The sequence below is a fragment of the Hyla sarda genome, chromosome 4 (assembly GCF_029499605.1).
Source record: "Hyla sarda isolate aHylSar1 chromosome 4, aHylSar1.hap1, whole genome shotgun sequence".
Taxonomy (NCBI): Eukaryota; Metazoa; Chordata; class Amphibia; order Anura; family Hylidae; genus Hyla; species Hyla sarda.
The window spans coordinates 65,118,168-65,146,128 of NC_079192.1; the positions used below are offsets into that span (position 1 = coordinate 65,118,168).

Sequence of the window (27,961 nt, forward strand, 5' to 3'; positions counted from 1 at the left end):
TCATATAAAGAATCCTTTCTTAAATAAACAATTATTTAAAAAAAAAAGAAATACCCCATAAATGACCCCATTATAAAAACTGCACCCCTCAAAGTATTCAAAATGACATTCAAAAGGTTTGTTAACCTTTTAGGTCTTTCACAGGAATAGCTGCAAATTGAACTAGAAAATTCAAAATCTTCATTTTTTACACTCGCATGTTCTTGTAGACCCAGTTTTTGAATTTTTATAAGGGGTAAAAGGAGAGAAATCTTCCTAAAATGTGTAACCCAATTTCTCTCAAGTAAGAAAATACCTCATATGTGTATGAAAAGTGTTCGGCGGGCGCAGTAGAGGGCTCAGAAGGGAAGGAGCGACAGTGGGATTTTGGAGAGTGAGTTTTTCTGAAATTATTTTTGGGGTGCATGTCACATTTAGGAAACCCCTATGGTGCCAGAACAGCAAAAAAAAAAAAAAAACACATGGCATACCATTTTGGAAACTACACCCCTCAAGGAACGTAACAAGGGGTACAGTGAGCCCCACAGGTGTTTGACCACTTTTTGTTAAATTTGGATGTGTAAATGACTTATTTATTTTTTCACAAAAATGCTAGTTTTCCCCCAAATTCTAAATTTTTACAAGGGGTAATAGGATAAGTACCCCATGTGTGGACATCAAGTGCACTGCGGGCGCACTACAATGCTCAGAAGAGGAGGAGCGCCATTGAGCTTTTGGAAAGAGAAAATGCCCCCCAAAATTTGTAACCCCATCTCTTCTGAGGATGGAAATACCCCATGTGTGGACATCAAGTGCTCTGCTGGTGCACTACAATGCTCAGAAGAGAAGGAGTCACATTTGGCTTTTGGAAATCAAATTTTGCTGAAATGCTTTTTGGGGGGCGTGTCGCATTTAGGAAGCCCATATGGTGCCAGAACAGCAAGGAAAAAACAACAACAAAAAAACAAAAACATGGCATACTATTTTGGAAACTACACCCCTCAAGGAACGTAACAAGGGGTACAGTGAGCCTTAACACTTCACAGGTGTTTGATGACATTTTGTTAAAGTTGGATGTGTAAATGAAAAAAAAAATGTTTACACTAAACTGCAGTTTTTTCCCCATATTTAAAATTTTTACAAGGGGTAATAATGTAAGTACCCCATGTGTGGACGTCAAGTGCACTGCGGGCGCACTACAATGCTCAGAAGAGGAGGAGCACCATTGAGCTTTTGGAAAGAGAATTTGTTTGGAATGGAAGTCAGGGGCCATGTGCGTTTACAAAGCCCCCGTAGAGCCAGAACAGTGGACCCCCCTCCACATGTGACCCCATTTTGGAAACTACACCCCTCACAGAATTTTATAAGGAGTGCAGTGAGTATTTACACCCCACTGGCATTTGACAGATCTTTGGAACAGTGGGCTGAGCAAATGAAAAATTACATTTTTCATTTTCACGGACCACTGTTCCAGAAATCAGTCAGACACCTGTGGGGCGTAAATGCTCACTGTACCCCTTATTACATTACGTGAAGGGTTCAGTTTCCAAAATGGGGGTCACTTGTGGGGGGCCATTGTTCTGGCACTATGGGGGCTTTGTAAACACACGTGGCCTTCAATTCCAGACAAATTTTCTCTTCAAAAGCCCAATGGCGCACCTTCTCTTCTGAGCATTGTTGTGCACCCGCAGAGCACTTTACATCCACATTTGGCATATTTTCTTACACTGAAGAAATGGGGTTACAAATTTTGGGGGGCTTTTTTCCTATTTTCCCTTATGAAAATGAAAAATTTAGGGTAACACTGGCATTTTAGTGAAAACATTTTTTTTTTCATTTTCCCGTCCAACTTTAATGAAAATTCGTTAAACACCTGTGGGGTGTAAAGGCTCACTATACCCCTTGTTACGTTCCGTGAGGGGTGTAGTTTCCAAGTGTCAGAACTGCTGTAAAATCAGCCACCCCTGTGCAAATCAGCAATTTAGGCCTCAAATGTACATAGTGCGCTCTCATTCCTGAGCCTTGTTGTGCGTCCACAGAGCATTTTACGTCCACATATGGGGTATTTCCGTACTCAGGAGAAATTGCATAACAATTTTTTTTGGGGGGGTCTTTTTTTCCTTTTACCTCTTGTGAAAATAAAAAGTATGGGGCAACACCAGCATGTTAGTGTAAAACTTTTATTTTTTTACACTAACAGGCAGGAGTAGACTCCAACTTTTTCTTTTCATAAGGGGTAAAAGGAGAAAAAGCCCCCCAAAATTTGTAGTGCAATTTCTCCCGAGTACGGAAATACCCCATATGTGGCCCTAAACTGTTTCCTTGAAATACGACAGGGCTCCATGCGCATTTGAGGACTAAATTAGCGATTGCATAGGGGAGGACATAGGGGTATTCTACGCCAGTGATTCCCAAACAGGGTGCCTCCAGCTGTTGCTAAACTCCCAGCATGCCTGAACAGTCAGTGGTGTTCGGAAATGCTGGGAGTTGTTGTTTTGCAACAGCTGGAGGCTCCGTTTTGGAAACACTGCCGTACAATACATTTTTCATTTTTATTGGGGGGGGGGGGGGACAGTGTAAGGGGGTGTATATGTGTAGTGTTTCTAGGGTACATTCGCACTGGCAGAGGTTTACAGTGAGTTTCCCGCTAGAAGTTTGTGCTGTGGCGAAAAATTTGCCGCTGCTCAAACTTCAAGCAGTAAACTCACTGAAAACCCGCCCATGTGAAAGTACCCTGTACATTCACATATGAGGGGGGGGGGGGCGCAAACCTTCAGCTGTTTCAAAATTACTACTCCCAGCATGCACTGACAGACCATACATGCTGGGAGTTGTACTTTTGCAACAGCTGGAGGTAACATCTGTTACCTAACTCTGTATTTTCCAACCAGTGTGCCTCCAGCTGTTGCAAAACTACAACTCCCAGCAAGTACTGATCGCTGAAGGGCATGCTGAGAGATGTAGTGATGCAACAGCTGGTGGTACACAACTACAACCGAGACAGCTGTTTGGGCATGCTGGGAGCTGTAGTTTTGCAACATCTGGAGGGCTACAGTTTAGAGACCACTGTATAGTGGTCTCAAACTGTAGCCCTCTAGATGTTGCTAGGCAACTCACCGGCTTCTGTAGGATCCAGGGAGCCGCATTGCCGTCCTTTTCTGTCACCGATTGTCACCTGCTGCCGCCAGGTAAGTGGACCTTCGGCGCTGGTCCTCGTCGGTTTCCCCGTTTGCCTGGCCTACTGTGAGTGGACAGAACGGGGAAACCGAAAGTTAACCCCCCCCCCGATCTGCTATTGGTTGTCGCTTCTAGATGACCAATAGCAAGGATAGGAGGGGTAGGACCCTTGCCACCTCACTCCTATCCCTTAAGGGGGATCGTGGGTGTCTCGGAGCCGTATGACCCGGAATTGCTGCAGATTGCCGGTGCCCATATGACCTGGAATTGTCGCAGATCGCCGGTGTGAATTCACCGGCGACCGCTGACATGGGGGGGGGGTCTGATTACTCCCCCTGGACATTTGCGCGGGGTGCCTGCTGATCGACATTCCCGTCCGGCGGGAACTGGATAAGGCCAGAGGGGTCGTCGCCTCAGGGCAACCACTAGGTATTGCAGTATGTCTTGGGACACTCCATCCTGCCCTGGAGGTCTACCCCACTGCCAACCATACATAGGTCTTAGCCAAAAAGCGAAAATGTCCTCTATGTGACCTGGCCTATTATTTTGATGGATTTGGGGCCCTTACAAGAATAAATAAATCCTGCATATTATGGTAATGGGCAGTATTTTTTATACGTGTACACATACATAATCCGCTTGCGGAAGTCTACAGTTAAAAATCTGCACGCGGAATTTCCACCGCGATCGAACGTACCCTGAATGAGACTTTACAAAAAGACCCTCTATGTCAGTGGTCGTAAACTGTGGCCCTCCAGATGTTGCAAAACTTCAACTCCCAGCATGCCCGGACAGCCAACGGCTGTCCGGGCATGCTGGGAGTTGAAGTTTTGCAACATCTGGAGGGCCACAGTTTACGACCACTGCTTTATGTTGTTGTGGTTCTCACATTGCGGTTTCCTATACTGCTCTATATGACAGCGCCCTCATACATGTCCGCCTATAGTTCACCTTATCTCCAGTCTATACATTACACGTCTCCCCCCTTAACCTCCCCACACATCCATATCATGTCCTCCCTCACAATACACAGCCCATCCCGCCCCAGGCAAAACAAGGCGCTCAGCCCCGCTATGCGTCACGGACCCAACTACCGCGCCTATCCAGACCACGCCCACTTACCTAAAGAGAACCACGCCCTGTTCCCCGCTACTCTTCTCTGATTGGTTGATAGATCTTTGATTTCGCGCTCCTGATGCCCAGACGTGGGCGTGTCTGTGGGCGGAGCCAGCGCTGCATATAAGAGCCGCCGTGCCGCCCTCTTTACGTTCTTTTCGGTTGTTCTCTCTCACCGAAAGGGCTTTGCTTCTGCCACTAGTCTATACCGGGCCGCTCTTCGATACCGCATCATGGCACTTCCTAAGGTTTTCTTCGATGTCGCCGTGAACGACGAGCCTATTGGCCGCATTATTATAGAGGTAACAATAAAGCTGCTTTTTTTTTTCCTTTACCCCTCCACCCTTTCACTCCCGGTTATTCATTCACTCGGAGGGCGGGTGATGATGGCTGCAGGGTCACGTGGTGTGCGGCATTTGCTCTGTGATCCCTCGTTAAGTACCGGGTTGGCTTTACCGTGCACGATTGTAGCTCTATACAGTGTATGTCCCTTCTACGCTCCACCATCTCCGTGTAACCTTAATATGCACGCACAGATCTCTACCTTGCATGCTGTCACGACTATCGCATGGCTTCCCTCCTCCCTTCCGCATTTGCGGTACCGCAGCACTGCCGGCATTTCCAGTGAGGTGCAGAACTGCGTCCTATGCAGTTCTGCGTCGCTCTTTCCCTTCAGCTGTTCGGCTATTTCCGAATATATAACGGGGGAAGGCAGGGCTGGACGCGTCCCGCTCTGCTATATGTTAGGAAATCTACGTACAGCTGAGGGGAGGAGCGAACGCAGAACTGCATAGGACGACAGTTGTATGAGGGGGCGTGGTCTGACGGGTCCGCCTCCTGTCAGCGCGCGGATGGGCGTGGCCTCCCGGGAGAGGAGTCCATTTTGGGCAGCGCGTGCTTGTGTAAGATGTCTGCTGCCCCCGCCATAGAGAAGGGGCGCCATCTTCTCTGCTGCAGCCATGTCGCCTGCCAGTGTATTAAGGACTTTGCTGGTGGTTTTATTTATATTTTTTTATGTTTTTTTTTTTTTTCTTTAGAGGTTAAAGCTCAATACTGAGGTCAAAGATAAATACACATTAAAATTAGTTCCACTGTGCAATTGTGTATTGAGCTGCATCCTATTTCGCTCTGACTGCTGCAAAACTACATCTCCCAGCATGCCTGACAGCTAAAGTTTTGCAACAGCTGGAGGCACACAGCATGGGACCACCCAATACAGACTATGAAGTGATGGTTTTTCACTTTAGCGTGAACGCTTAAGTTCAACATGTATATCTTTATTGTGTCCCTCCAGCTGTTGCCAAACTACAACTCCCAGCATGCCCGGACAGCCGTTGGCTGTCCGGACATGCTGGGAGTTGTAGTTTAGCAATAGCTGGAGGCACCCTGGTTGATATACACTGACTTAGGTTGGGTTCACACTACGTTTTTGCAATTCAGTTCCTGTATCAGGTTTTTGATAACACAGATTCCTCAAAACCTGACTAATCTGTCAAAACGTGTACACATTTTAATTTGTTAACGGTTTTAAAAAATGTCCAGTTGCATCCGATAAAGGGTACCTTTCATCAAAAAAAAGCTTTTGATATATTATAGATTAATGTATGCAGAATAACTTTACAATTGCATGTTATTAACATATGCTTCTTTCTATTTAATTTTCCACTTTGAAAAAAATGACCACTAGGGGTCTCCCTACCAGTCCTTTTTTTTTAATAGATTTCAGACTCATGCAGGAGTCCTAAATCTCAGACTGTAGCCGGGACACAGACAAACTTGGCACTATTCACTGCCAGGGTGCTGTGCTTGTCTGTGTCCCGGCTGCAGATTGAGATTTAGGACTCCTGCATGAGTCTGAAATCTATAAAAAAAAAAGACTGGTAGGGAGACCCCTAGTGGTCATTTTTTTCAAAGTGGGAAATTAAATAGAAAGAATATTTATCATTAACATGCTATTGGAAAGTTATTCTGCATACATCTATAATGTATCAAGATTTTTTTGATGAAAGGTACCCTTTAAGATAAAACGTACACGTCTAACTTTTAATTTCATTATGAATAAAGTTTCACTCGTTTGATTGAAATTCCAAGAAATAAACGGCAAAGTCAAAAACTGGATGGAACGTACGCATGGTTCCCATTGACTCCCATGTTTACTTTTCAATACAGTTTTTCATCCGGTTGAAAAACCGTGGTAGGCTACAGTTTTGGGTGCGAGGGAAAATGGATTGTTACGTCTGTGGAAATAAGTGTATAATAAAGGGGAAGGGACACTACTTATACTGCCCTCCTACAGATGTAGCCATGGTTAATCTAAGATTGGAATCTCCTGTAGTGCTGCCCCCTACTGGCCACAGCCAGAATTGCCCCTCAGCATTAACATAGTCCCATGTGGCACTGTGCATATGAGATCCGGCATCGGTCTTGGCTTTACATCACTGAGCCGACTCGGTGGTCAGGTTGGGGCAACTGGAAATGACAGAAGGGGTCTGGGGGTGACCCCCACAGTGCACCAATGGATTGGCTTACAGAATAAGCATTGCACGGTGTATAGTTCATATGGCTGAGAAATGACCAGAGTCCAAGTTCACCCTTATCCCTACAGAGTTGATCCAGAGGAAGGAAAAAAAAACTTATACTAGAGGTAAAAAATTCTTCCCAACTCCAAATATGGCATCAGAATAAATCCCTGGTTTATATGGTGTTACTCCTAAAGGACAAGTATCATAGTGTGGAGGAACTTATCCTCTATCCCAGTGGTGTTTAACCTAGAGACCTCCAGATGTTGCAAAACTACTACTCCCAGCATGCCCGGACAGCCGTTGGCTGTCCGGGCATGCTGGGAGTTGAAGTTTTGCAACGTCTGTAGGTTAAAGACCACTGCTCTATCCAAAGGGGTGTCTGAGCACTGGAGCCTCGGCTCTTCTTCACAGCGGCGGCGCCCAATGTCCACTCCTCATGGCTCTATGGAAGAGCCGTCAATCTTCAGCTCTCCCATAGAGCCCTGTAGAGGGGGGCATGGAGGGCCACAGCTTTGGACGGCGTCTTGAGACACAGCTGTGAAGGGGAGCTGGGGCCAGTGCCTGGACCCCAGAAATCTTAAAACATATCCCCTATACAAAGGATGTTGTTTTTTCCCCATACTTGTCCTTTAAGGAGACTGTGGGTGATTGCCGTATGAATGAACAAGTTCAGCGGATCAATTGCCACTGCTACAACTCCGCTGTGAATGGGTCGGCAGAAGACCATCACATGTGTAGGTTCATGCCGTGGAATTCGATGCCGATTCCATAGTGGTGGTATTGCAATAAATGGCATTAGTGAGTGGTATATAGCCACTTACTGCAGTAGATGTTGGACTACTGGGTCCTAGTGCAGACTGCCAAAATCAGTGTGAATCCTGTAAACATGGGTCCTCCAGCTGGGATGTCTCTAGATGACCTCCCTTTGTGCTGGAGAACTGTTACACTGAGGATTCTCTGTGATTCAAGGTTTTCCATAAGAAAGCTGAATCTGGAGGGGAATCTTAATGAAGCTAGAGGAAGTGCACTGGTTGGCAAAAAAAAACAGATTTGGCTTTCTTATGGAAAACTTTTTTTTTTTTTATAAATCAACTGGTGCCAGAAAGCTAAACAGATCTGTAAATTACTTCTATTTTAAAAATATTAATCCTTCCAGTACTTATCGGCAGCTGTTACAGAGGAAGTTCTTTTCTTCTTGGCTTTCTTTTCTGTCTGACCAGTGCTCACTACTGACACCTCTGTCCAATTTAGGAACTGTCCAGAGCAGGAGAGGTTTGCTATGGGGATTTTCTCCTGATATGGACAGAGGTGTCAGCAGAGAGCAATGTGGTCAGACAGAAAATAAATTCAAAAAGAAAAGAACGCCCTCTGTATTATACAGCAGCTAAGTACTGGAAGGATTAAGATTTTTAATAGAAGAAATCTACAAATCTGTTTCTTTCTGGCACCAGTTGATAAAAAAAAAGTGTTCCAGTGGTAAGAAATGTATCCTGTATCTGCAGGTTAGGGGGTAAATGACCACTGGGACCCCTGCTATCTTCCATACAGGCTCTGATCAAGGAAGTGATTTGTACCCATCTGGTCTACACCTGCCCCTCCATTCATCTCTATGCAAGAGGCGGAGATGCAATGTTTACATGTCTCCGCCTATCCAACCATTGGTGGGAGGACAAGCAATCGGACCCCTGCAATGAGACATTTATCCCTTTTCCTGCAGATGGGGGGGGGGGGGTACACTTCTTGCTGCTGAAGTGTAGTGAGAATCAGACACCCACTGCAAATATTCCAGAATGTTCTTCTAGTGTAACTTCACCATGTAGTGTCCATTCTTGCTGACTCTCTATACTGGCGCCATCCTCACATGTGTCTGAAAGTGTACCCGTCAGACTCAACAAACCTTTCTAATATATCACTCAGTACCTAATCCTGACCATGTACATCTCATTTTTGTGTCTAGCACCTTTATTTTTTTTATTAGTCTGAATTCCTCTCAAAGGGAGGGGGCGTGGCCTCACTGTACAGGTCTCCGCCCCCTCCCTCAGTATGCTGTCTGCTCACATCTCCCCTAGCATTAGCAAAACTACAACTCCCAGCTTGTCCTCACTGACAGTAGCGGGACACAAGTGGGAGGATTTTTCCTCCAGCCAAGAGCCCTGCGCTCACAGCTGTCAGTCAAGGAAGTGTCCATGACATAGGTGATGACTCATGGACACAGCAGGACTAGTATGTCTCCAAGCAGGCAGGGGGGGCAGTTGTTTGACTGGATTTTACGATATGAAATACTGAAAATTTTCTAAAGAAAGCAATTGCAAAACCTATTGGTTATACATGCTTTACAACATATCAAAAGTTTTTGTATCTGACAGTGCCCTTTAATGTATATAAGGGAAAATGATACACTACATGAAATATAGAATTTTTCTAATGCTCTATTATAAAATGCTGAGATCTTTTAATCTTCTCATCCTCGGCCCAAAGCTAGGCTGACTTCCTGTGAAATGAAGGCGTTAAACCTGCAAAGCATTACACTGAAAGGTGACACCAGTATAGAAAGACAATAGATGAAGCTGACAGATCAGCCTTCCCCCTCCATGTGGAATGACACTTGTGAAGGTCACAGGGAACGCCCAGTAGCTTCCCATTCATGTCAGTGGGACATCTCCGTCTATTGTCTGTCTGTAGGGTTTGCTGTAAGCATATCTGTAAATGCTGTTAAACATGGCCACCCCCATCCTTCACAAACTAAAGTTAAAGAAAATGCTAAATGCAGAATAGGAATTTATTTAAACACTTTGTCATCAATTAGCCTTATGATATTAACGATCATTTTATATATTGCAACACGTGTATTAACTGTCTTTTAATGGACAAATACATATTTGTTCTCTATTATATTCCAAATTCATTTTTGCTATGTTCCTTGAAAAATCACATTAAACAGGAATTTACCATAACATCTGAGGTTGTTAAACCTGTAGACCAGTGTTTGACCATGTAGGATGCCTCGAGCTTTGCAAAACTACAACTCCCAGCATGCCTGGACAGCCTTCGGCTGTCCAGGCATGCTGGGAGTTGTAGTTTTGCAACAGCTGGAGGCACCGAGGTTGGTGAAACACTGCTGTAGACCCTGGGCATTGACTGACCGCCCCAGACTTATCAAATAGCTTAGTCGTCTTTTCTCCTCCAGGCTGTCTGCTCTTCTAGAACTTGTTGTAATAAAGTCTTCCATCTGCTTCTTTACAGGTGAGATCAGATGTCGTCCCTAAGACAGCAGGTAAGGGCTTGCCTTGTATTTAAGGTTTTATGAGCAATGGATATGCCGGATGCTGCAGTGGGTGTATTTGCATCTATAGGCAGGTGATAACCCAGGTAATCTTCAGAAGCTGACAAAGGCTTGTTACAGGATATCCATCCCCTATAGATGCAGATACGTTTCTGTACAGCCGGTGTATGAAGGAAAAACTGCTTCATAGTGAAGGGATCATAGTTACACAAGCATTGAGTGCTATATTGGGGGTGGTGAAACCCAGTACCCTGATCCACCTGGTCTCCATATACATGTGGGACACATCATATTCATCATGTTGGATTTGGCAGATGTACCTGTACCTGGCTGATGAATAGCAGAGATAGTTGTTCAATTGGGGCAGCTCTGTGCATATTCACATGGCAAAGTGTAAACTGTATATATATGTAGACATTGTAGAATTGAATTGTTATGCTCTCTACATTGATCAGGATTTCCCAACCAGGGAGCCTCCCTTTCTTTTGCAAAAACTACAACTTCCAGCATGCTGGAGGTTGTAGTTTTGAAGCAGCTGAAGGCACCCTGTTTTGGGGAAATGCTGGTCTACAGTGTTCTGTAGTGTCTGGTTTTCTAGCTGCAGTGCATTGTTGCTCATACCTGGATTGGATGGACACGGGTTTACTTACCAGGCAGGAGTTTAGCAAAGTTGTTCTTGGGGGTGGCCCTCCAGATGTTGCAAAACTACAACTCCCAGCATGCCTGGAAAGCCAACAGCTAGCTAGGCCAGTATTTCCCAAACAGGCTGCCTACAGATTTTGCAAAACTACAAGTCCCAGACAGCCAAAGGCTGGACATGCTGGGAGTTGTAGTTTTGCAACAGCTGGAGACACATGGTTTGGGAAATACTGGCCTCGCTAGCTTGTTGGCTTTCCAGGCATGCTGGGAGTTGTAGTTTTGCAACCTCCAGAGGGCTTCACTTCAGAGACCACTGTATTAATGCTTCTGGGTCACAGTTTCTACATAGCCTGAGAATATGTGCGTGCCAGGTCTCCATATCTAGATAAGGAATGTTAATCTATAGCTGTAGTGTTTGTTTTTTTTGGATAAAAGCACCCTGTAATGTAGTAACTGCTTCCATCCTGTGTATTTAGATCAGTAGCAGTGTCCTAAAATCTATACTTATGTTTTTGTATAGATAACTTCATTCAGTTGTGCACTGGGGAAAAAGGATTTGGCTACAAGGGATCCACCTTCCACAGAATCATCCCAAACTTCATGTGCCAGGTATGTATGACTTATTGTACAGCAGGTGTATATAATCCCTCAAATAGGAAACTGTGAAAGATAATGGCCAATGAGCATTGTCCTTTCCCAACCAGTGTGCCTCCAGCTGTTGCAAACTACAACTCCCAGCATGCCCAGACAGCCTTGCAAAACTACAACTCCCAGCATGCCCAGACAGCCTTCGACTGTCCGGGCATGCTGGGAGTTGTAGTTTTGCAACAGCTGGAGGCACACTGGTTGGCAAACACTGCTCTACTAGCTGGTGGGAGTCACGGGGTGCATATTGCTAAGATGTCTGTCATTCCTCAGACAACCCTCCTAAATTTATTTATTTTTTTGTCTTAATGTGCGCTTTGTCTGCAGGGAGGAGACTTCACTCATCACAATGGAACCGGAGGAAAGTCCATCTTTGGAGCCAAGTTTCCTGATGAGAACTTCACCCTGAAGCACACCGGACCTGGTATCTTGTCTATGGCCAATGCTGGACCTAACACAAATGGTTCCCAGTTCTTCGTCTGCACTGCTAAAACTGAATGGTGAGTGGCTTCTACTGATGGCAGTAGGCAGTGCATATTTTTTAGGGGTTCTTACTTGGTTTGGGGGTCCTTTACAATAAATGGCTATCCCATGATTCTATAAGATCAATCTGTATCCCACATGGTATACTAGATTAGCTGGTGTCTTTAGTCTTATCGACATAATAGACCAACTATGTCAGTCCATTTCCATACTGAAATGTAGTATTTTGAGCCGGTATAACTGAAGGTCTCTGAATGCCCACTGCATGTGGTTTAAAGGGGTACTCCACTGGAACGTTTTTGTTAAATCAACTGGTGCCAGAAAGTTAAGATTTTTTTTTTTAAATAGAAGTCATGTACAAATCTGTTTAAGTACTGGAAGGATTATTAGCTGCTGTATGCTCTGGGAAGTTTTTTGAATTTCTTCTCTGACCACAGTGCTCTCTGCTGACACCTCTGTCCATGTCAGGAACTGTCCAGAGTAGGAGAAAATCCCCATAGCAAACCTATCCTGCTCCTGACAGTTCCTGAGATAGACGGGAACGGAAAGGAAAATCAAAGTCTGGATAATACAGCAGCTTATAAGTACTGGAAGGATTAAGACTTTTTTTAAATGGAAGTAATTTACAAATCTAACTTTCTGGCACCAGTTGAAACTGTTTTCCAGCAGAGTACCCCCTTTAAGGGCCCATTTGCACTACTGAAATTCCAGTGCAGCAGCCTCCTATTGGGGGTGATTTATCAACCTGTGCAGAGGCAAAGTTGCCCAGAGCAACCAATCATTGCTGCTTGCATTTTTTTTTTCAGATGCCTTGTTAAGTGTTTGGAAGTTGAACTTTAGGGATTAATTCTGCTGTACAGGCTGCATTGCCATAGGATAGCACATGTCCACACAGTCCTAGTGCCAATAGGTTTTAGTGGTGCCCTCTGTGGAGGAAATATCTAGTGTGAATGGGCCCCCTCTGCCCAGCAGGCTGTAAGGATCCTTCAGGCAAAGTATTTATCCATGTCTTTTATTGTTCAGGCTGGACGGAAAGCACGTGGTGTTCGGCAAAGTCGTTGAAGGCTACGAAGTTGTAAAGAAAATGGAGACTTACGGCCACAACAGTGGGAAAACAACAAAGAAAGTCATCATTGCCAACTGTGGTAGACTTTAAAGGAACTTCTTGTCACTTGTCTTAACATTACAAGCATTCCTTATTCTTGACTGCTTCGGATTCATTCGGTTATAAAATGAGGCTTTGTGGACTGCTGGAGCATAACATTACACACTGTAACATCTTTTGATTTTTTTTTTTTGTTCATTTTTCCATAAGTCGTGGTCTGCAGATCACCATCAGATTAAATAAAAAAAAAAATACTGAAATCCTTGTGAGACTTGTTGTCTGGGCTCAGGTCCCTACTGTGAGCGAACGCCAGTGACTACTCCTCCTCTAAGGTCATGGCCCAGCTGTCCAGGGCAGAGACAAATGTTGGGCTGCAGCTGTCTAGGTTTATGTAGACACCAGGACTTCAATGGCCAGAGCGGGCTTAAGTTTTATATAGGATTGAAAGAATGTGGAAGAAAGTGACTTGGTATTAACTCTTAGCTGCACAACAGTACAGGCACTTGTACAGCTTGCATTGTGACCTGGTCACCCGAGTACACCCCCTGTCAGGTCTTAGTTGTGGCCACGAACAAGGCTTACATTCTCAGACAAGCTATTGGCGGGTGCAGAGACGCCTATCCCCTGCAGTCAGACTGAGGGGCCAGGGAGTGCAGGGGGCTGCTGTGCACTTAACAGACGAGTTAGAGGGATTCTCAGAACAAAGACATAGACAAAACTAAAAAAAATAGTCTAGTGTATAAAGTTTTGACAAACACTTAAGGCTTGGACACAAGGTACATGACCATTGGCATTCCTCTGAACTCTACTACCTTCAATTGAGGGATATTATCTGCCATTAGACTATATAGCTGCTGACCAACAGATTTGGGGTTCTGCAGTCAGGTTGGGGTACACTTAGTTCTAGTATTACATGTACAGGACAAAGAATTGAACTGTCAACATCTAGAGATGGTCTTCTAAACCCTATCCCAGTGTTTAAAGGGGTATTTGACCATGATACAGTGGTTGTAACATTAGTGTAGTTCATAAATGTCTGTCCCTGTGTTTGGCTGGTCTACTTGAAATGCTGATCTTTGCCCTATTTTAGCAGCATACAATGTTAGGCCTTTACTAGGTTGCATTGCAGACAAAGATAATTTCTCACTATTCATGTGTTTAAGGGGAGCAGGTCTGCTTCAATGGGCAAATTGACTGCTGAAAATTGTAGTTTCCAGCACAGTATGGAAGGGAGCCTAGCTGTGCTGCTAAGGGTGAAGCCATCTAGAAATGAGATCCTGGGGACAGTAGTTGGAGGGAGAATACAGAAACAGGAAATATCGAAGTTCATTTCAAACAAGCCAGCAAGGTTTACCAAAAGTGCACATCCTTGGTAAGCATGTCCCTTGCACTGTGGCAGGTAGTTAGCTGCCTTATGTTGGAAAAACCCTTTAAGGTCTATGGGCCAAGAAAGTTCTTTGCCTGGTTAGCAATGAAAGTCTGCTGAATAAAGGGGTACTTCCCTGCTAGACAAATATTTATAAATGATGGGGGATAAGATGTCTGATCACTGGCTGACCCTCTGCTGGGGCCCCCACAATACTCCACAGCACCTGTCATTCTAAAATGCAGAGTTTCTGCAGCTGACAAGCCCCTCCATAGACATAAATAGAGGGGTGTAAGGTCATCACAGCCTCCAGCTCCTAGTCTGCTGACGTACACTTGTGTCCAGCAATATTGTACATGACTTGCTGTGGCTTTATGCAGTTTTTACATTAAAAGCACATGACCAAAATGCACCCCAGTTGTGGAGACAAAGTAAATCACCTGAGATTAAGAACATGAGCGGTCCCAAAGCAGTATTCGCACGCTGGTAAAAGTGAACGCAGGGTCTTCATGTTTACCAGACGGTGTGGTCAGAGGCTTGTCCCGTAGGATTAGTCTGGAGCAGACAGCTTAATAGTGCAAGTAGATTAGAGAGGTAAACACTTCATGCAAAGATCAATGGGAACACTTATTTTTTATTTTTTTTTTGTAACTAAGATTTGGCTGTAAGAATTTATCCCCAATCTATGATTTAGAGCAGTGTTACTCAAATGCTGTCCTTGAGGACCCCCCACCCCAAAAAAGGGGGGTCTTGAGGACTGCACTTGAACATCATGCCCCTTCCCAATGAGGGGGTATGACATCACACAGGTGGAGTCATGACCTCGGGATACTCTGACCCCCGTGGTCATCACACTGCACACTCTGAGCCTCCACAGCACTGCAGGTGGGTACTGAATGACAGATTGCAGGGGTCCCCAGCAGTCAGACATCCCCCTATCCTTTTGGATAGGGGATAAGATGTATTAGGGCAGGAGTACCGCTTCAAACATGCAGGTAAGTATGAAGGAACTCCCAGAGGAAAACTGGCCCTACTACAAACGCACCATTCTCCAGAGCTTCCCCCACTGTTACAAAAAATAGGAAGAAACCCTTGTCGGACTGCAACTTCTCAGGGGAGACTGTCGAGGCCTCCAGACCTTGTCAAACATCTTGGGGCATTTTCTGTTGAGATACAGAGCCTGGTACAATGGAACATATTTATTGACTGCAGCGGGTGTGGTCAGCCAGCTCACCTTCATGTCCGGTGGATGCACCCAGCAAAAAGGGAATAAGAATTTCCAGCACAGCAGCTTCTCTTATAATTTTCCAGCTTTATTCCAATATAAATAATCCAACACACAGGACAGGAGAATGGTGACGCCAATGGATTAAAAACCAGAACCCTATATAAGGAGAGGAAGCTGGCTTGATTCCAAAAATCTGTAGAACCCGGCCAGCTTAACTCTTTACATACTCTTAATACACAGTGAGTTAAGGTAATTTCAAAAGTCACAGGGCAATATATAAGAACACAAATGTAAATCTATACATGTGTAATGCCCTAAACATATAGCGGGAATATAGAGATGCGCACAAACAGTATCAAATCTGCATGGTGTGAATTGGTGTCAACATCCCACATAAAAGATGAGACACAACCACACCCTATGCATAGATGGAACGCAGTGAGACATCAAGATTGTACCTTTATACTGCAAGAAAAAACTATAAATCTGTCTTGTTATGATACAACTCAGTGTGCGTATCTGGGGACTCATTAACCACTTAAGGACCCAGGGAGTACCTGTACACCTGTGGGGACTGTGTGAGCCAGACCGGGATGCCTGCTGAAATCATTCAGCAGGCATCCCAATACAATGCCTGAGAGGGGGGGGGGGGGGTCCTGAGACATCCCCATGTGAATTCACACAGGCGATTAGCAGTGATTCCGGTCATACAGGTCACGTGTGACTCGATGACCTGGAAATAGAAGTTGATTGGCGGTGTACTATACACTGCCAATCACCTCCTGTAGCTAGGGGGGAGGTGGCAATCCTGCTATTGGTTGGATCGTCCGACCAATAGCAGCCGGCAGGGGAGGGGTTAATGTCACCTCTCAGCTCTGCTTGCCCACTGATCTCAGCGGGCAGGACAGAGAGAAGAAGCCAGGGACCCCCCCTCTGCCAAGATCTGTGCCCCTCAGGGCAGATAAAGTGGCCTCCTGCCACCCTTAGTGCAGGGACAGCTAAAGTGTGGGAAAGGTAGGTGAAAGAGTTTAAAAAAAAAAAATAAAAATGATTATGTGGCATGTTCCACCCCGAAGTGATCCCACCTATGACCGGCTTTACAAAGTCATAGCTCACTTTGGGGCCAAATTTTTGGAGGCCTACGTACCGCTCAGGGAGGGAGCTCTCGGTAGATGAGTCTCTTATCAGTTTTAAGGGGAGACCCATCTTCCGCCAGTACATTCCCTCGAAGCGGGCGCGGTATGGTGTGAAGCTCTATAAACTTTGTGAGAGCTGTGCACAAACGTTCAGCTCCCCTCCTCTATGTCCTGCAGTGCCCGGACTGGTGAGGACTACACCGATGCAAATATGTACAACAAAGAAAGGTGTCCAGTGCTGCTCCCGTTTAAAAGAATCGGCTTTATTTCATGTGCACCAAGGTACAAAAAGGTAGAGTAGACAGAGGTGACACGTTTTGGCTTGTCACAGAGCCTTAGTCATGACTAAGGCTCTGTGACGAGCCGAAACGCATCACCTCTGTCTACCTTTTTGTACCTGGGTGCACATGAAATAAAGCTGATTCTTTTAAACGGGAGCAGCACTGGACACCTTTCTTTGTTGTAAACTTTGTGAGAGTACCTCCGGGTACACTTACAAGTTTAGAGTATATGAGGGACAAGATTCCCGTATTGAACCCCCAGAATGTTCCCCCACTCTGGGTGTTAGCTGGAAAATCGTTTGGGACCTTGTGCATCCATTGCTGGATAAGGGTTACCACGTATGTGTGGACAACTTTTATACCAGCATCCCTCGGTTCACATCCCTTGCTGTCCGCTTGTGGGACCGTGCGGAAGGACTCCCTCTAAATTTATTTCAGACACCTATGCCCAAGGGTGAGTCCCGTGCCCTTACCCATGAAAACATGTTGCTGGTCAGGCATAAGGATAAGAGGGATGTCCTTATGCTGACCACTATTCATGGTAACGGCAGCTCACCTGTCCCTGTGCGAGGTACCACAACAACGGTCCTCAAGCCTGATTGTATTCTGGACTACAATCGGTATATGGGGGGAGTTGATCTTTCTGATCAAGTCCTCAAGCCATACATGGCCATGCGGAAAACATGGTACAAAAAAGTTGTGGTCTACTTGGTACAGGTTGCCATGTACAACTCTTTTGTCGGCCAGCCCCGGGTGCCACTCTCAAGGGGGGTGCCAGGGGCGGATTGACCCGCCGCCGAGGTCCGGGACACTCGTCCCAGATCCCCAGCAGACAGCGCTACATTCTCCTGTATGCGCGATACACGCACATACAGGAGAAGGTGTCTCCTCTGTGTGAGCCGCATCTGCAGCTACACAGAGGAGACATGACCTCCGCCCCCACGCAGCACGAAGTACAGGCGCCGGTGACTTCACTCATCCGGCGCCTGTACTGTGGAGGGGAGAAGACCGGGCCCTGCAGCTGAGGAGATCGCTGCGTGAGATATCAGGTGAGCATCCTTTTATTTTATCTTTTTAACCCTGCCTATACCTACAGGGAAGGGGGGGGGGAGAGGGGGGGGTGCTCTGCATATACCTAGGGCTGGGCGGTATGACCAAATATGTGTGTCACGGTATTTTTTTAACTTACGGCAGTTCCATGGTATATAACAATATTTCCCCCCTCCCCCCAAAATCATGTGACCAGCCAGCGCTGTTCAACCCCCCCCCCCCCCCGCCCCAATCATGTGACCCGCGCACGGTGTTCGGCTCCCCCCCCCAAAAAAAAAAATCATGTGACCCGCCAGCACTGTTCTGCTCCCCCCAATTAATGATCAGCCCAGTGGGGTACTACTCACATATGTCAAGCACTGCCCTCCTCCTCTTTGTTGGGGGCCACCGGCGATGAAACTCACTGTACGCCAGTGGTCTCCAACCTGCGGACCTCCAGTTGTTGCCAAAATACAACTCCCAGCATGCCCGGACAGACAGCCGTCAGCCTATCACCGGCCAGAGCGATGCCCCGCCCCAGCCAGTGATAGGCTGAGCCCGCTGTCAGGTAAGAAGCCGGCTTCATACATGACAGTGGGCTCAGCCTATCACTGGCCTGGGCGGGGCATCGCATCGCTCCGGCCGGTGATAGGCTGACGGCTGTCCGGCGTTCCTGTCCCCAGCGTGCAGCCGAGGTGGGTGAGTTCAAAGTTTATTTTCTGTATCTTTTGCAGCCCGGGCATAGGTATACAGCGGACAGCAGTGGTCTCAAACCTGTGGACCTCCAGCAGTTGCAGAACTACAACTCCCAGCATGCCCAGACAGCCGTTGGCTGTCCGGGCATGCTGGGAGTTGTAGTTTTGCAACATCTGGAGGTCTGCAGGTTGGAGACCACTGGCGTACAGTATAGAGTTCCAGCGCCCGGAGGAGGAGGGCAGTGCTTGACACATATGAGTAGTACCCCGCTGGGCTGATCATTAATTGGGGGGAGCAGAACAGTGCTGGCGGGTAACATAGGATTAGTTCCCCGATGTGGGGACAGCGCTGTGCTAGGCTGATAATACATTCCCGAGGGGGAGGGGCCCAACCGGTATTGTGGTATGGGGGAAAATTCATATTGTGCAGCCGAAAAAATTTGTTATTCGGTATGAACCGGTATACCGCCCAGCCCTAGATATACCTATGGGAAAGAGGGGGGGGGGGGAGTAGCTATGCATATACCTATGGGAAAGAGGGGGGGGGGTGTAGCTCTGCATATACCTATGGGGAAGAGAGGGTGGGGGGTTTAGCTCTGCATATACCTAATGGAAAGAGGGGGGTGTACCTCTGCATATACCTATGGGAAAGAGGGGGGTGTAGCGTATCTCTGCATATACCAATGGGAAAGAGAGGGAGGTGTAACTTTGCATATACCTGTGGGAAAGAGGGGGGGGGGTGTAACTGCATATACCTATGGGAAAGAGGGGGTTACCTGGCTACCTACCTACCTGCCCTTTTACTGGGCAGGACACCAAGGAGGGCATTATTACAGTTTGTGGGCCTATAGATGGAAAGATTGTGTAGAGGAGGGGAGGGCACTGAAAATATGCAGAGTCTGACATGTTTTTCCTGCAGATGTTAAGAGATCCACATGGCGGTCTTATCCGGACGGAGAAGAAAAGGAAAGAGGACGCCACTGATCAGAAAATACGTAATTGTGAGTCCCAAATTGTAACTGTAATCACTTATATGGTATACACATCCTGTGTACAGCTGATATCTACCGCCATATGATCCTGTATATAATCACTTATATTGTATACAGATTCTTTATAGTATACTGGTCTGTATATAGTGGTTTTATTCAGTACAGTATGGCGGTATTATCCAATTATTGTGTGGTGGTATATTTTTACTCCTTGTATACCAGTATTATTGGTCATGGAAATTTACCTACGTTAAAGTGTTTCTAACATATATAAATTTTAGTTTATTGTGTGTGGGATTTCGGTGGAATAGGGGCGTGGCAGAAGATTGACGAGCTGCAGAGCCTAGCAGGGGCCCTTGCCTTTTTTTGGTCCGGGGGCCCGAGTGTTGTCAGTTCTCCCCTGGGGGGAGGGGAGGGAGGGGGTGTAATTAAGGGGGGGTGCGTGTGTATGTGTGTGTGTGTGTGGGGGGGGGGGGGGTGCCAAACAAAGGGTCCGCCCCGGGTGCCAAATGCTCTAGGTACGCCCCTGGCGATCAGGCATCTTATCCCCTATACTTTGGATAGGGGATAAGATGTGTAAGCACCGGAGAACCCCTTTAATTCTATATTGTGGTCCACAAATGCAGGACCTCCACCCCAGCTTAAGTGCACAACTGCACTTGGGGTTGAGGATCATCTGCCATTTTGGACCACATGAATGTAGTTGTTTACATTCCAAATTTTAACCCCATAAACCACTAAATTGCCCCCAAAAACCTGGACAAAAAAAAATGATAAGACCTCTGGGGGTATTTTTTTCTCTGGGTCATGGGTCACTGAGTCACTATCATCGGGGACTTTTTATGTTGCCTCAGATGCGCAGCGCTCTCTCTCCACCTGAGCGGGGTGCGCATTTGAGGCAACAGGTTAGGGACGGCCACACACATCACATTCCCAGAATGATGATTCAGAGCATAGGGTTTGGGGTGGGCATATTTTTTAGTTTTGGCTATGCTCTGGGTCACCATTTTGGGAACATAACCTATTTTATTATTTTACGTCCCACTGTACCCCACCTTATTAACTCAGTGTAACCCATGTAAGGCTCCTTGAGGGGGGGGTCCCGCTGTTCCGGCTCCATAGGCAGCTATGTAAATGTTCAAGGTCCCTGACTGTGCTCCTGCTCTTCCGAGACCTGGTGTGCACCCTCAGAGCTGTTTACATTCCAATATGAGGTATGTCCTTACTCCAAAGAAATGAATTTACAAATTGTCGGGGGGCATTTTCTCCTATTTCCCCTTGTAAAAATGTAAAATTTGGGGAAAAACCAGCATTTTTGTTAAAAAAAATTAATTAACACATCCAAAGTCGTCAAACACCTGTCGGGTGTTAAGGCTCACTGTACCCCTTGTTACGTTCCTTGAGGGGTGTAGTTTCCAAAATGGTATGCCATAATCCACATTATCCAATATTAATGGGATCTGTTGGGGTTGTCGGTATTTTGTATGGAACCTGTAACAGAGGCACCCTGAGGAGCCACCAATGATAGTGTGTACTGAGCTTTAAAGCCTAATTGTCATTTCAGATGACTTTTTAGGATAAGCTGCCCTGTGTGTGTACATGAGGAGCCGCACTATTTCTGGCCATTATATAACATGTATATGGTATTTTTTCTGAAGATTTCTGCTCTGCAGACTTTATCTATAATTTGCAGAGCTGGTAGGCGGAGCTCCCTCCACCCCCCTCTATAGACTTGTATTGCTTGTCTCTGTGTCAGCAGATGGGTCCTCCTGGGTCTCCTGCCATAGCATTTCATTTCATTTAAATGTCGACGGATAGTTTGCGTTGACACTGATGCTCCCTGAGCCTGCAGGACAGCTAGAATATCTTTGGAACTTGTTTGGGGCTGCTTATCCACCATCCGGATTATCCTGCGTTGACACCTTTCATAAATTTTTCTCTTCCGTCCACGCCCAGGGAGATTAGCTACAGTGCCATGGGTTGCAAACTTCTTGATAATGTTGCCCACTGTGAACAAAGACAAATCTAGATCTCTGGAGATGGACTTGTAACCTTGAGATTATTGATATTTTTCCACAATTTTGGTTCTCAGGTCTTCAGACAGTTCTCTTCTCCTCTTTCTGTTGTCCATGCTTAGTGTGACACACATAGATACACCATGCAAAGACTAAGTGAACTTCTCTCCTTTTTATCTGCTTTCAAGTGTGATTTTTATATTGCTCATTTAAAGGAGCATCACATGCTAGAAACAATCTTATTTTTCCACAATTTTGAAAGGGTGCCTATAATTTTGTCCAGCCCATTTTTGGAGTTTGGTGTGACATTATGTCCAATTTGCTTTTTTTTCCTCCCATTTTTGGTTTAGTTCCAAAACACACAGAGGGAATAAATGTGTGTATAGCAAAAAATGTTTCAGGGGTGCCAACATTTACGGCAATGACTGTATTACAAAGTTTCTTATATTTGCTTGTACTGTTGATCTTTGCAAAGTTTGTTCAAATGATACAGTTCCTGTTTAAGAGGTTATCTGGTTTAAAAAATATATATTTTTAGGGGGTTCTGTGTTACTTAGATAATGGTTTCCTAGTGGTGGAAGTACAATACCTTTATAAGACTTCTAACTCTTTTGAGAGGAGGTGTTGCTTTTTATGGTGGGAGCTCTTTACTAGTTTAGATGACAGATTTATTAGTGTTGGATGGGGGACATTTCATGGGACTTGTCTAAGGAAGCACATAATCTTGGATTATGGGTATCAAAAACATTAGGCAAGAAAAATGGCCATGTCTCCCTTCCTGGAGGATTGAATCTATATATAGAGATGTAGAAAAGATCTTGGCAGACATTTACATTTAGGTTATCTTACCCAAATCCATGCAGAACCCGGCCAACACGAAACATGCTATAGCATAATAAAGTTCCAAAATTTGCAGGGTCTACACAGTCAAAATGTAAACCCATTAAAACTTTGTATTGCAGACGGCAAATGTGTAATACAAGAGGGATAGGGATTGAGTGGAATCAGGGGTTGCCCCTTGAAACAATGGACTCTGGGGGGCTATTTGGAGCTTGAACAATGCAAGTTTATGTGTCAGATGCTTCTGAGGTTACTGAAATAGCTCTGTGTTCATTGTGTTTGCTCCCCCCTGTCCTAATCACACAGCATTTGGTGCTACCCACAATATATCCAAAAGGATTAGAAGGGGAATATACTGGGCGCGTATCAAATATTCCTGGGATCATTGCTCCAGGGGGAGGGGAGGGAGGTATTACATGTTATTGTGTGTGATTGACAATGCCGGCACTAGTATGTCTATGTATATAAGGCAGTGGACGCTCAGACCTCAATTCAGCGTCTTAGAGACTTCACCAGGTGCCAGACCTCATAATGGAGAATAAACGGGTATTCTTTGATATAACGGCAGATGAGATCCCCCTGGGCCGAGTGGTGATGGAGGTACGATGTGTGTATATACTATGTAGGGCAAGTCGGACATAGATCCAATAAGTCTGGATATGCTTTGTAGTGCTGTTCACTTGAAAGTGTGGATACCGCTCTGTATATTTTACTGTGTTTTGTATATGTTTTGTATACTCAGTCTGCGGTTCTGCATGTAGTATTTTTCTAAAAACTCCTGGCGTCCTTAGTATGAAGTAAGCAATACTCATTTAAAAGCAGGTATGTACTACATACATTCTTCATCAGCTTATCTGCCTGCCTTGCATAGCCTTGGCACTTCTTTAAAGGGGTTATCCAGGAAAAAACTTTTTATATATATATATATATATATATATATCAACTGGCTCCAGAAAGTTAAACAGATTTGTAAATTACTTCTATTAAAAAATCTTAATCCTTTCAGTACTTATGAGCTTCTGAAGTTAAGTTTGTTGTTTTCTGTCTAAGTGCTCTCTAATGACACGTGTCTCGGGAACCGCCCAGTTTAGAAGAGGTTTGCTATGGTACTGAAAGGATTAAGATTTTTTTTATAGAAGTAATCTACATATCTGTTTAACTTTCTGGAGCCAGTTGATATTGAGATATATATATATATAAGTTTTTTTCCTGGATAACCCCTTTAAGGATTACACTACTTCTGCGCTTTAGGGTATGTTCACACCTCGCTTTCAAATCCAATATTTCCACAGCAGAAACTTGAGGCTTTGGATTTCTGTCAACAGGATTGTAGTTTGGAGTGCTGCAGATTTGCACAACATTTTGACATACTGTTATTCAATGGCGCTAATCCTTGGGATTTAAAATCACTGCAAATATGTAGCATTTTACTTATATCTGTGGCAGTCCTCCCCCCATTTGCTCGGATGCATATTTCAATAGAACTCTGCGCCAAAATTTATTTCACATCCAACAATTATAAACATATTTGAATTATACTGTTAATATTATTGACAAGAGAAATCTACACCAGGCATTAGCTTCTAAGCCACATAGCATTTGGTCAGTTTAGCCAGGAGCACCTTTATCTGTGTTTTGGACCCACCCCTGGTTTTGGTGAAAATACTGACCAAAATGTGTGAAACCAGCAAAATACCTAAAATCAGATGAATGCTAACTACATATACAGAATATGTATCATGTATATATTTATAGATACTATATGTTGTGGGCATAGATCATCTGTACCTTCCAATATCCTTTTATTCCATATAGAAGTATAGCAATTTTAAGGTCATATATTTATGTTCATGTAAAAAGGGGTTTAGTATAATTTGCAATCTTTGCAGATGATACTAAACTCTGTAAAGTGGTAAACACAATAGAGGACAGTGCACTGTTACAAATGGATCTCGATAGGTTGGAGGTTTGGGCTGGGAAGTGGTAGATGAGGTTCAACACTGATAAATGTAAGGTACAAAAATCCGGGCTGGGATTATGTATTAAATGGGAGAACACTTGGGACGACTGACGTGGAAAAGGAGTTTTAGTTAACAGTAAATTTAGCTGTAGTGACCAGTGTCGGGCAGCTGCTGCCAAGGCAAATAAAATCATGGGGTGCATCAATAGGGGCATAGATGCCCACAACAAGGAAATTATTCTACCGCTGTAGAAATCACTAGTCAGACCACACATAGAATACTGTGCACAGGACTGGGCACCAGTGTACAAGAAAGATATAGTGGAGCTGGAGAGGGTTCAAAGACAGGCAACCAGGGCAATACGGGGAATGGGAGGACTACAGTACCCAGAAAGATTATCAGAATTAGGGTTATTTAGTTTAGAAAAAAAGAAGGCTTAGGGGCGACCTAATAACTATGTATAAATATATCAGGGGATCGTACAGAGATCTCTCCCATGATCTATTTATACCCAGGACTGTATCTATAACAAGGGGGCATCCTCTATGTCTAGAGGAAAGAAGGTTTGTACACCAGCAAAAACGGGGGTTCTTTACTGTAAGAGCAGTGAGACTGTGGAATTCTCTCCCGGAGGAGGTGGTCATGGGGAACTCTGTAAAAGGGGTCTGGATGCATTTTTGGAGAATAATAACATTGCTGGTTATGTATACTAGATTTATAGGGACAGAACGTTGATCCAGGGATTTATTCTGATGCCATATTCTGAGTCAGGAAGGAATTTTTACCTCTAGTATGAGGGTTTTTTGCCTTCCTCTGGATCAACTCAGTAGGGACTCATTAGGGATATAGGTTGAACTTGATGGACTCTGGTCTTTTTTCAACCTTATGAACTATGTTACTATGTTCCATCTAAACAAACTTCTATAATGTTACAGATCTCAACAAGTAAGTGAGGGAACACATACTTGTGCTGTTTTACATCACAACAACCCAAGGACTGGAGGGCCTACCTTTCCATTTACTGCTCCCTGAATAATGGAGCTTGCATGAACTGAAGCTTTTTCCCTTCAGGCCTATCATTTGCCATATGGCCTTCCTATATGCAGTTCCTTCCTTTGATCCCTATAGCTGCCACATGGAGAGATGAGCACATTTTCCAAAAGTCACAATGGGTCACTACAGCAGCAGTACAGTATGGAACATGATGGACAAGGCTGGAGATGTGGGGCTGTGTAGGACTAGTAGTAGTAGTAGTAGTAGTAGTACAGTATGGAACATGATGGACAAGGCTGGAGATGTGTGGCTGTGTAGAACTAGTAGTAGTAGTACAGTATGGAACATGATGGACAAGGCAGGAGATGTGTGGCTGTGTAGGAGTAGTAGTAGTAGTAGTAGTAATAGTAGTACAGTATGGAACTTAATGGACAAGGCTGGAGATGTGTGGCTGTGTAGGACTAGTAGTAGTAGTAGTAGTAGTACAGTATGGAATATGATGGACAAGGCAGGAGATGTGCGGCTGTGTAGGACTAGTAGTAGTAGTAGTAGTAGTAGTAGTAGTAGTACAGTATGGAACATGGACAAGGCAGGAGATGTGTGGCTGTGTAGGAGTAGTAGTAGTAGTACAGTATGGAACTTAATGGACAAGGCTGGAGATGTGTGGCTGTGTAGAACTAGTAGTAGTAGTAGTAGTAGTACGGTATACAGTATGGAACATGATGGACAAGGCTGGAGATGTGGGGCTGTGTAGGACTAGTAGTAGTAGTAGTAGTAGTAGTACAGTATGGAACATGATGGACAAGGCAGCAGATGTGTGGCTGTGTAGGACTAGTAGTAGTAGTAGTAGTACAGTATGGAACATGATGGACAAGGCAGGAGATGTGTGGCTGTGTAGGAGGAGTAGTAGTAGTAGTAGTAGTAGTACAGTATGGAACTTAATGGACAAGACTGGAGATGTGTGGCTGTGTAGGACTAGTAGTAGTAGTAGTAGTAGTAGTAGTAGTAGTAATAGTAGTACAGTATGGAACTTAATGGACAAGGCTGGAGATGTGTGGCTGTGTAGGACTAGTAGTAGTAGTAGTAGTAGTAGTAGTACAGTATGGAATATGATGGACAAGGCAGGAGATGTGCGGCTGTGTAGGATTAGTAGTAGTAGTAGTAGTAGTACAGTATGGAACTTAATGGACAAGGCTGGAGATGTGTGGCTGTGTAGGACTAGTAGTAGAAGTAGTAGTAGTAGTAGTAGTAGTAGTAATAGTAGTACAGTATGGAACTTAATGGACAAGGCTGGAGATGTGTGGCTGTGTAGGACTAGTAGTAGTAGTAGTAGTACAGTATGGAATATGATGGACAAGGCAGGAGATGTGTGGCTGTGTAGGAGTAGTAGTAGTAGTAGTAGTACAGTATGGAACTTAATGGACAAGGCTGGAGATGTGTGGCTGTGTAGAACTAGTAGTAGTAGTACAGTATGGAATATGATGGACAAGGCAGGAGATGTGCGGCTGTGTAGGACTAGTAGTAGTAGTAGTAGTAGTAGTAGTAGTACAGTAGGGAACATGATGGACAAGGCTGGAGATGTGGGGCTCTGTAGGACTAGTAGTCGTAATAGTAGTATAAGTAGTATAGTTCAGTATGGAATATAACCTGAAAAGTTTAGGATTTTACAGAATAGAATCAATCAATTCCCAACAAATCGATTCCCTCACCTCTAGCCACATGGTCTACACTAGGATGCTAATGATACATACACATTTGCCTTCACCTGCTATCCAATATCACAAATAAGACAGATCACCAATGGACACTGTCCCCGGATCTCGTGGAGTCTGGCTGCAGTACCAATAGAGCTTTACTGTTTACATAGGAAAGACGTTGGGTGATCCCATCATAAGTGACAGGGGATAACAGGGATAGCTTCTTGGCCCATGTTAACTCATGAAGCAGCTGTCCAGAGCCGGATTGTCCATCCCCCTGTGCTACGACTCATTGTGAAAGCATCCCATGTGGAATGCATAAGCAGTAAAGGGAGGAAAGGCTCATAGAGGCAGCTTGTTTGGTTCTGATTATAAGCACAATGTAGTCTTTATACTGAGTGCAAGTCTCTCTACTGAGTCTATCTATAATCTGGTTTAAAATATAGTGTGTGGAGCTGTGGACAACAATATAAAACAGTATACTGAAATACATCAGCCTCATGGAGGCCAAAAGAACACTGTTTAGTTTCCATTGGGTGAATGGAGCCCTTTAGGGCTCTATTCACCCAATGGAAGCCAAAACAGTGTTCTGTTGGTTGGTATACTGTTTTATATTGTTGTACAATGCCCCACTCACTATATTTTAAACCAGATTATAGATAGACTCAGTCTGACCCCAACTGATCAAAACTTTTGATATATCTTTTTTAAAGTGACAGTGCCCATTTAAGGAATACATGTATAGAAAGGGAACAGAAAAAAGAGAGGCGCTCTCTAAG

The 27,961-nt window shown here is 44.8% G+C and overlaps 2 protein-coding genes across 4 annotated transcripts in view; both read left to right on the top strand.

Annotated features, from left to right (window-relative positions):
- Positions 1-4,420: 4,420 nt before the first annotated feature.
- On the top strand, positions 4,421-13,209 carry LOC130368041 (peptidyl-prolyl cis-trans isomerase-like). The gene is made up of 5 exons (XM_056571246.1): positions 4,421-4,574; positions 10,038-10,068; positions 11,237-11,325; positions 11,689-11,861; positions 12,868-13,209. The coding sequence occupies exons 1-5, from the start codon at positions 4,506-4,508 to the stop codon at positions 12,998-13,000; spliced, it is 495 nt and encodes a 164-aa protein (XP_056427221.1). The 5' UTR covers positions 4,421-4,505; the 3' UTR covers positions 13,001-13,209.
- A 3,242-nt stretch (positions 13,210-16,451) lies between these two features.
- The window catches only part of LOC130368042 (peptidyl-prolyl cis-trans isomerase-like), a 42,491-nt gene continuing 30,981 nt past the window's right edge, over positions 16,452-27,961 (top strand). The window contains exon 1 of one of the 3 annotated variants that reach the window (XM_056571252.1): positions 16,452-16,557. Coding sequence is in view for 2 of the 3 variants with exons in the window: in XM_056571247.1 (XP_056427222.1) it covers positions 23,063-23,131 (69 nt within the window). In the remaining variant the exon portion in view is untranslated. Of the gene's footprint in view, positions 16,558-19,616; positions 19,686-23,062; positions 23,132-27,961 lie in introns of those variants that run through there. The other 2 variants (XM_056571248.1, XM_056571247.1) reach the window with 2 other exon arrangements.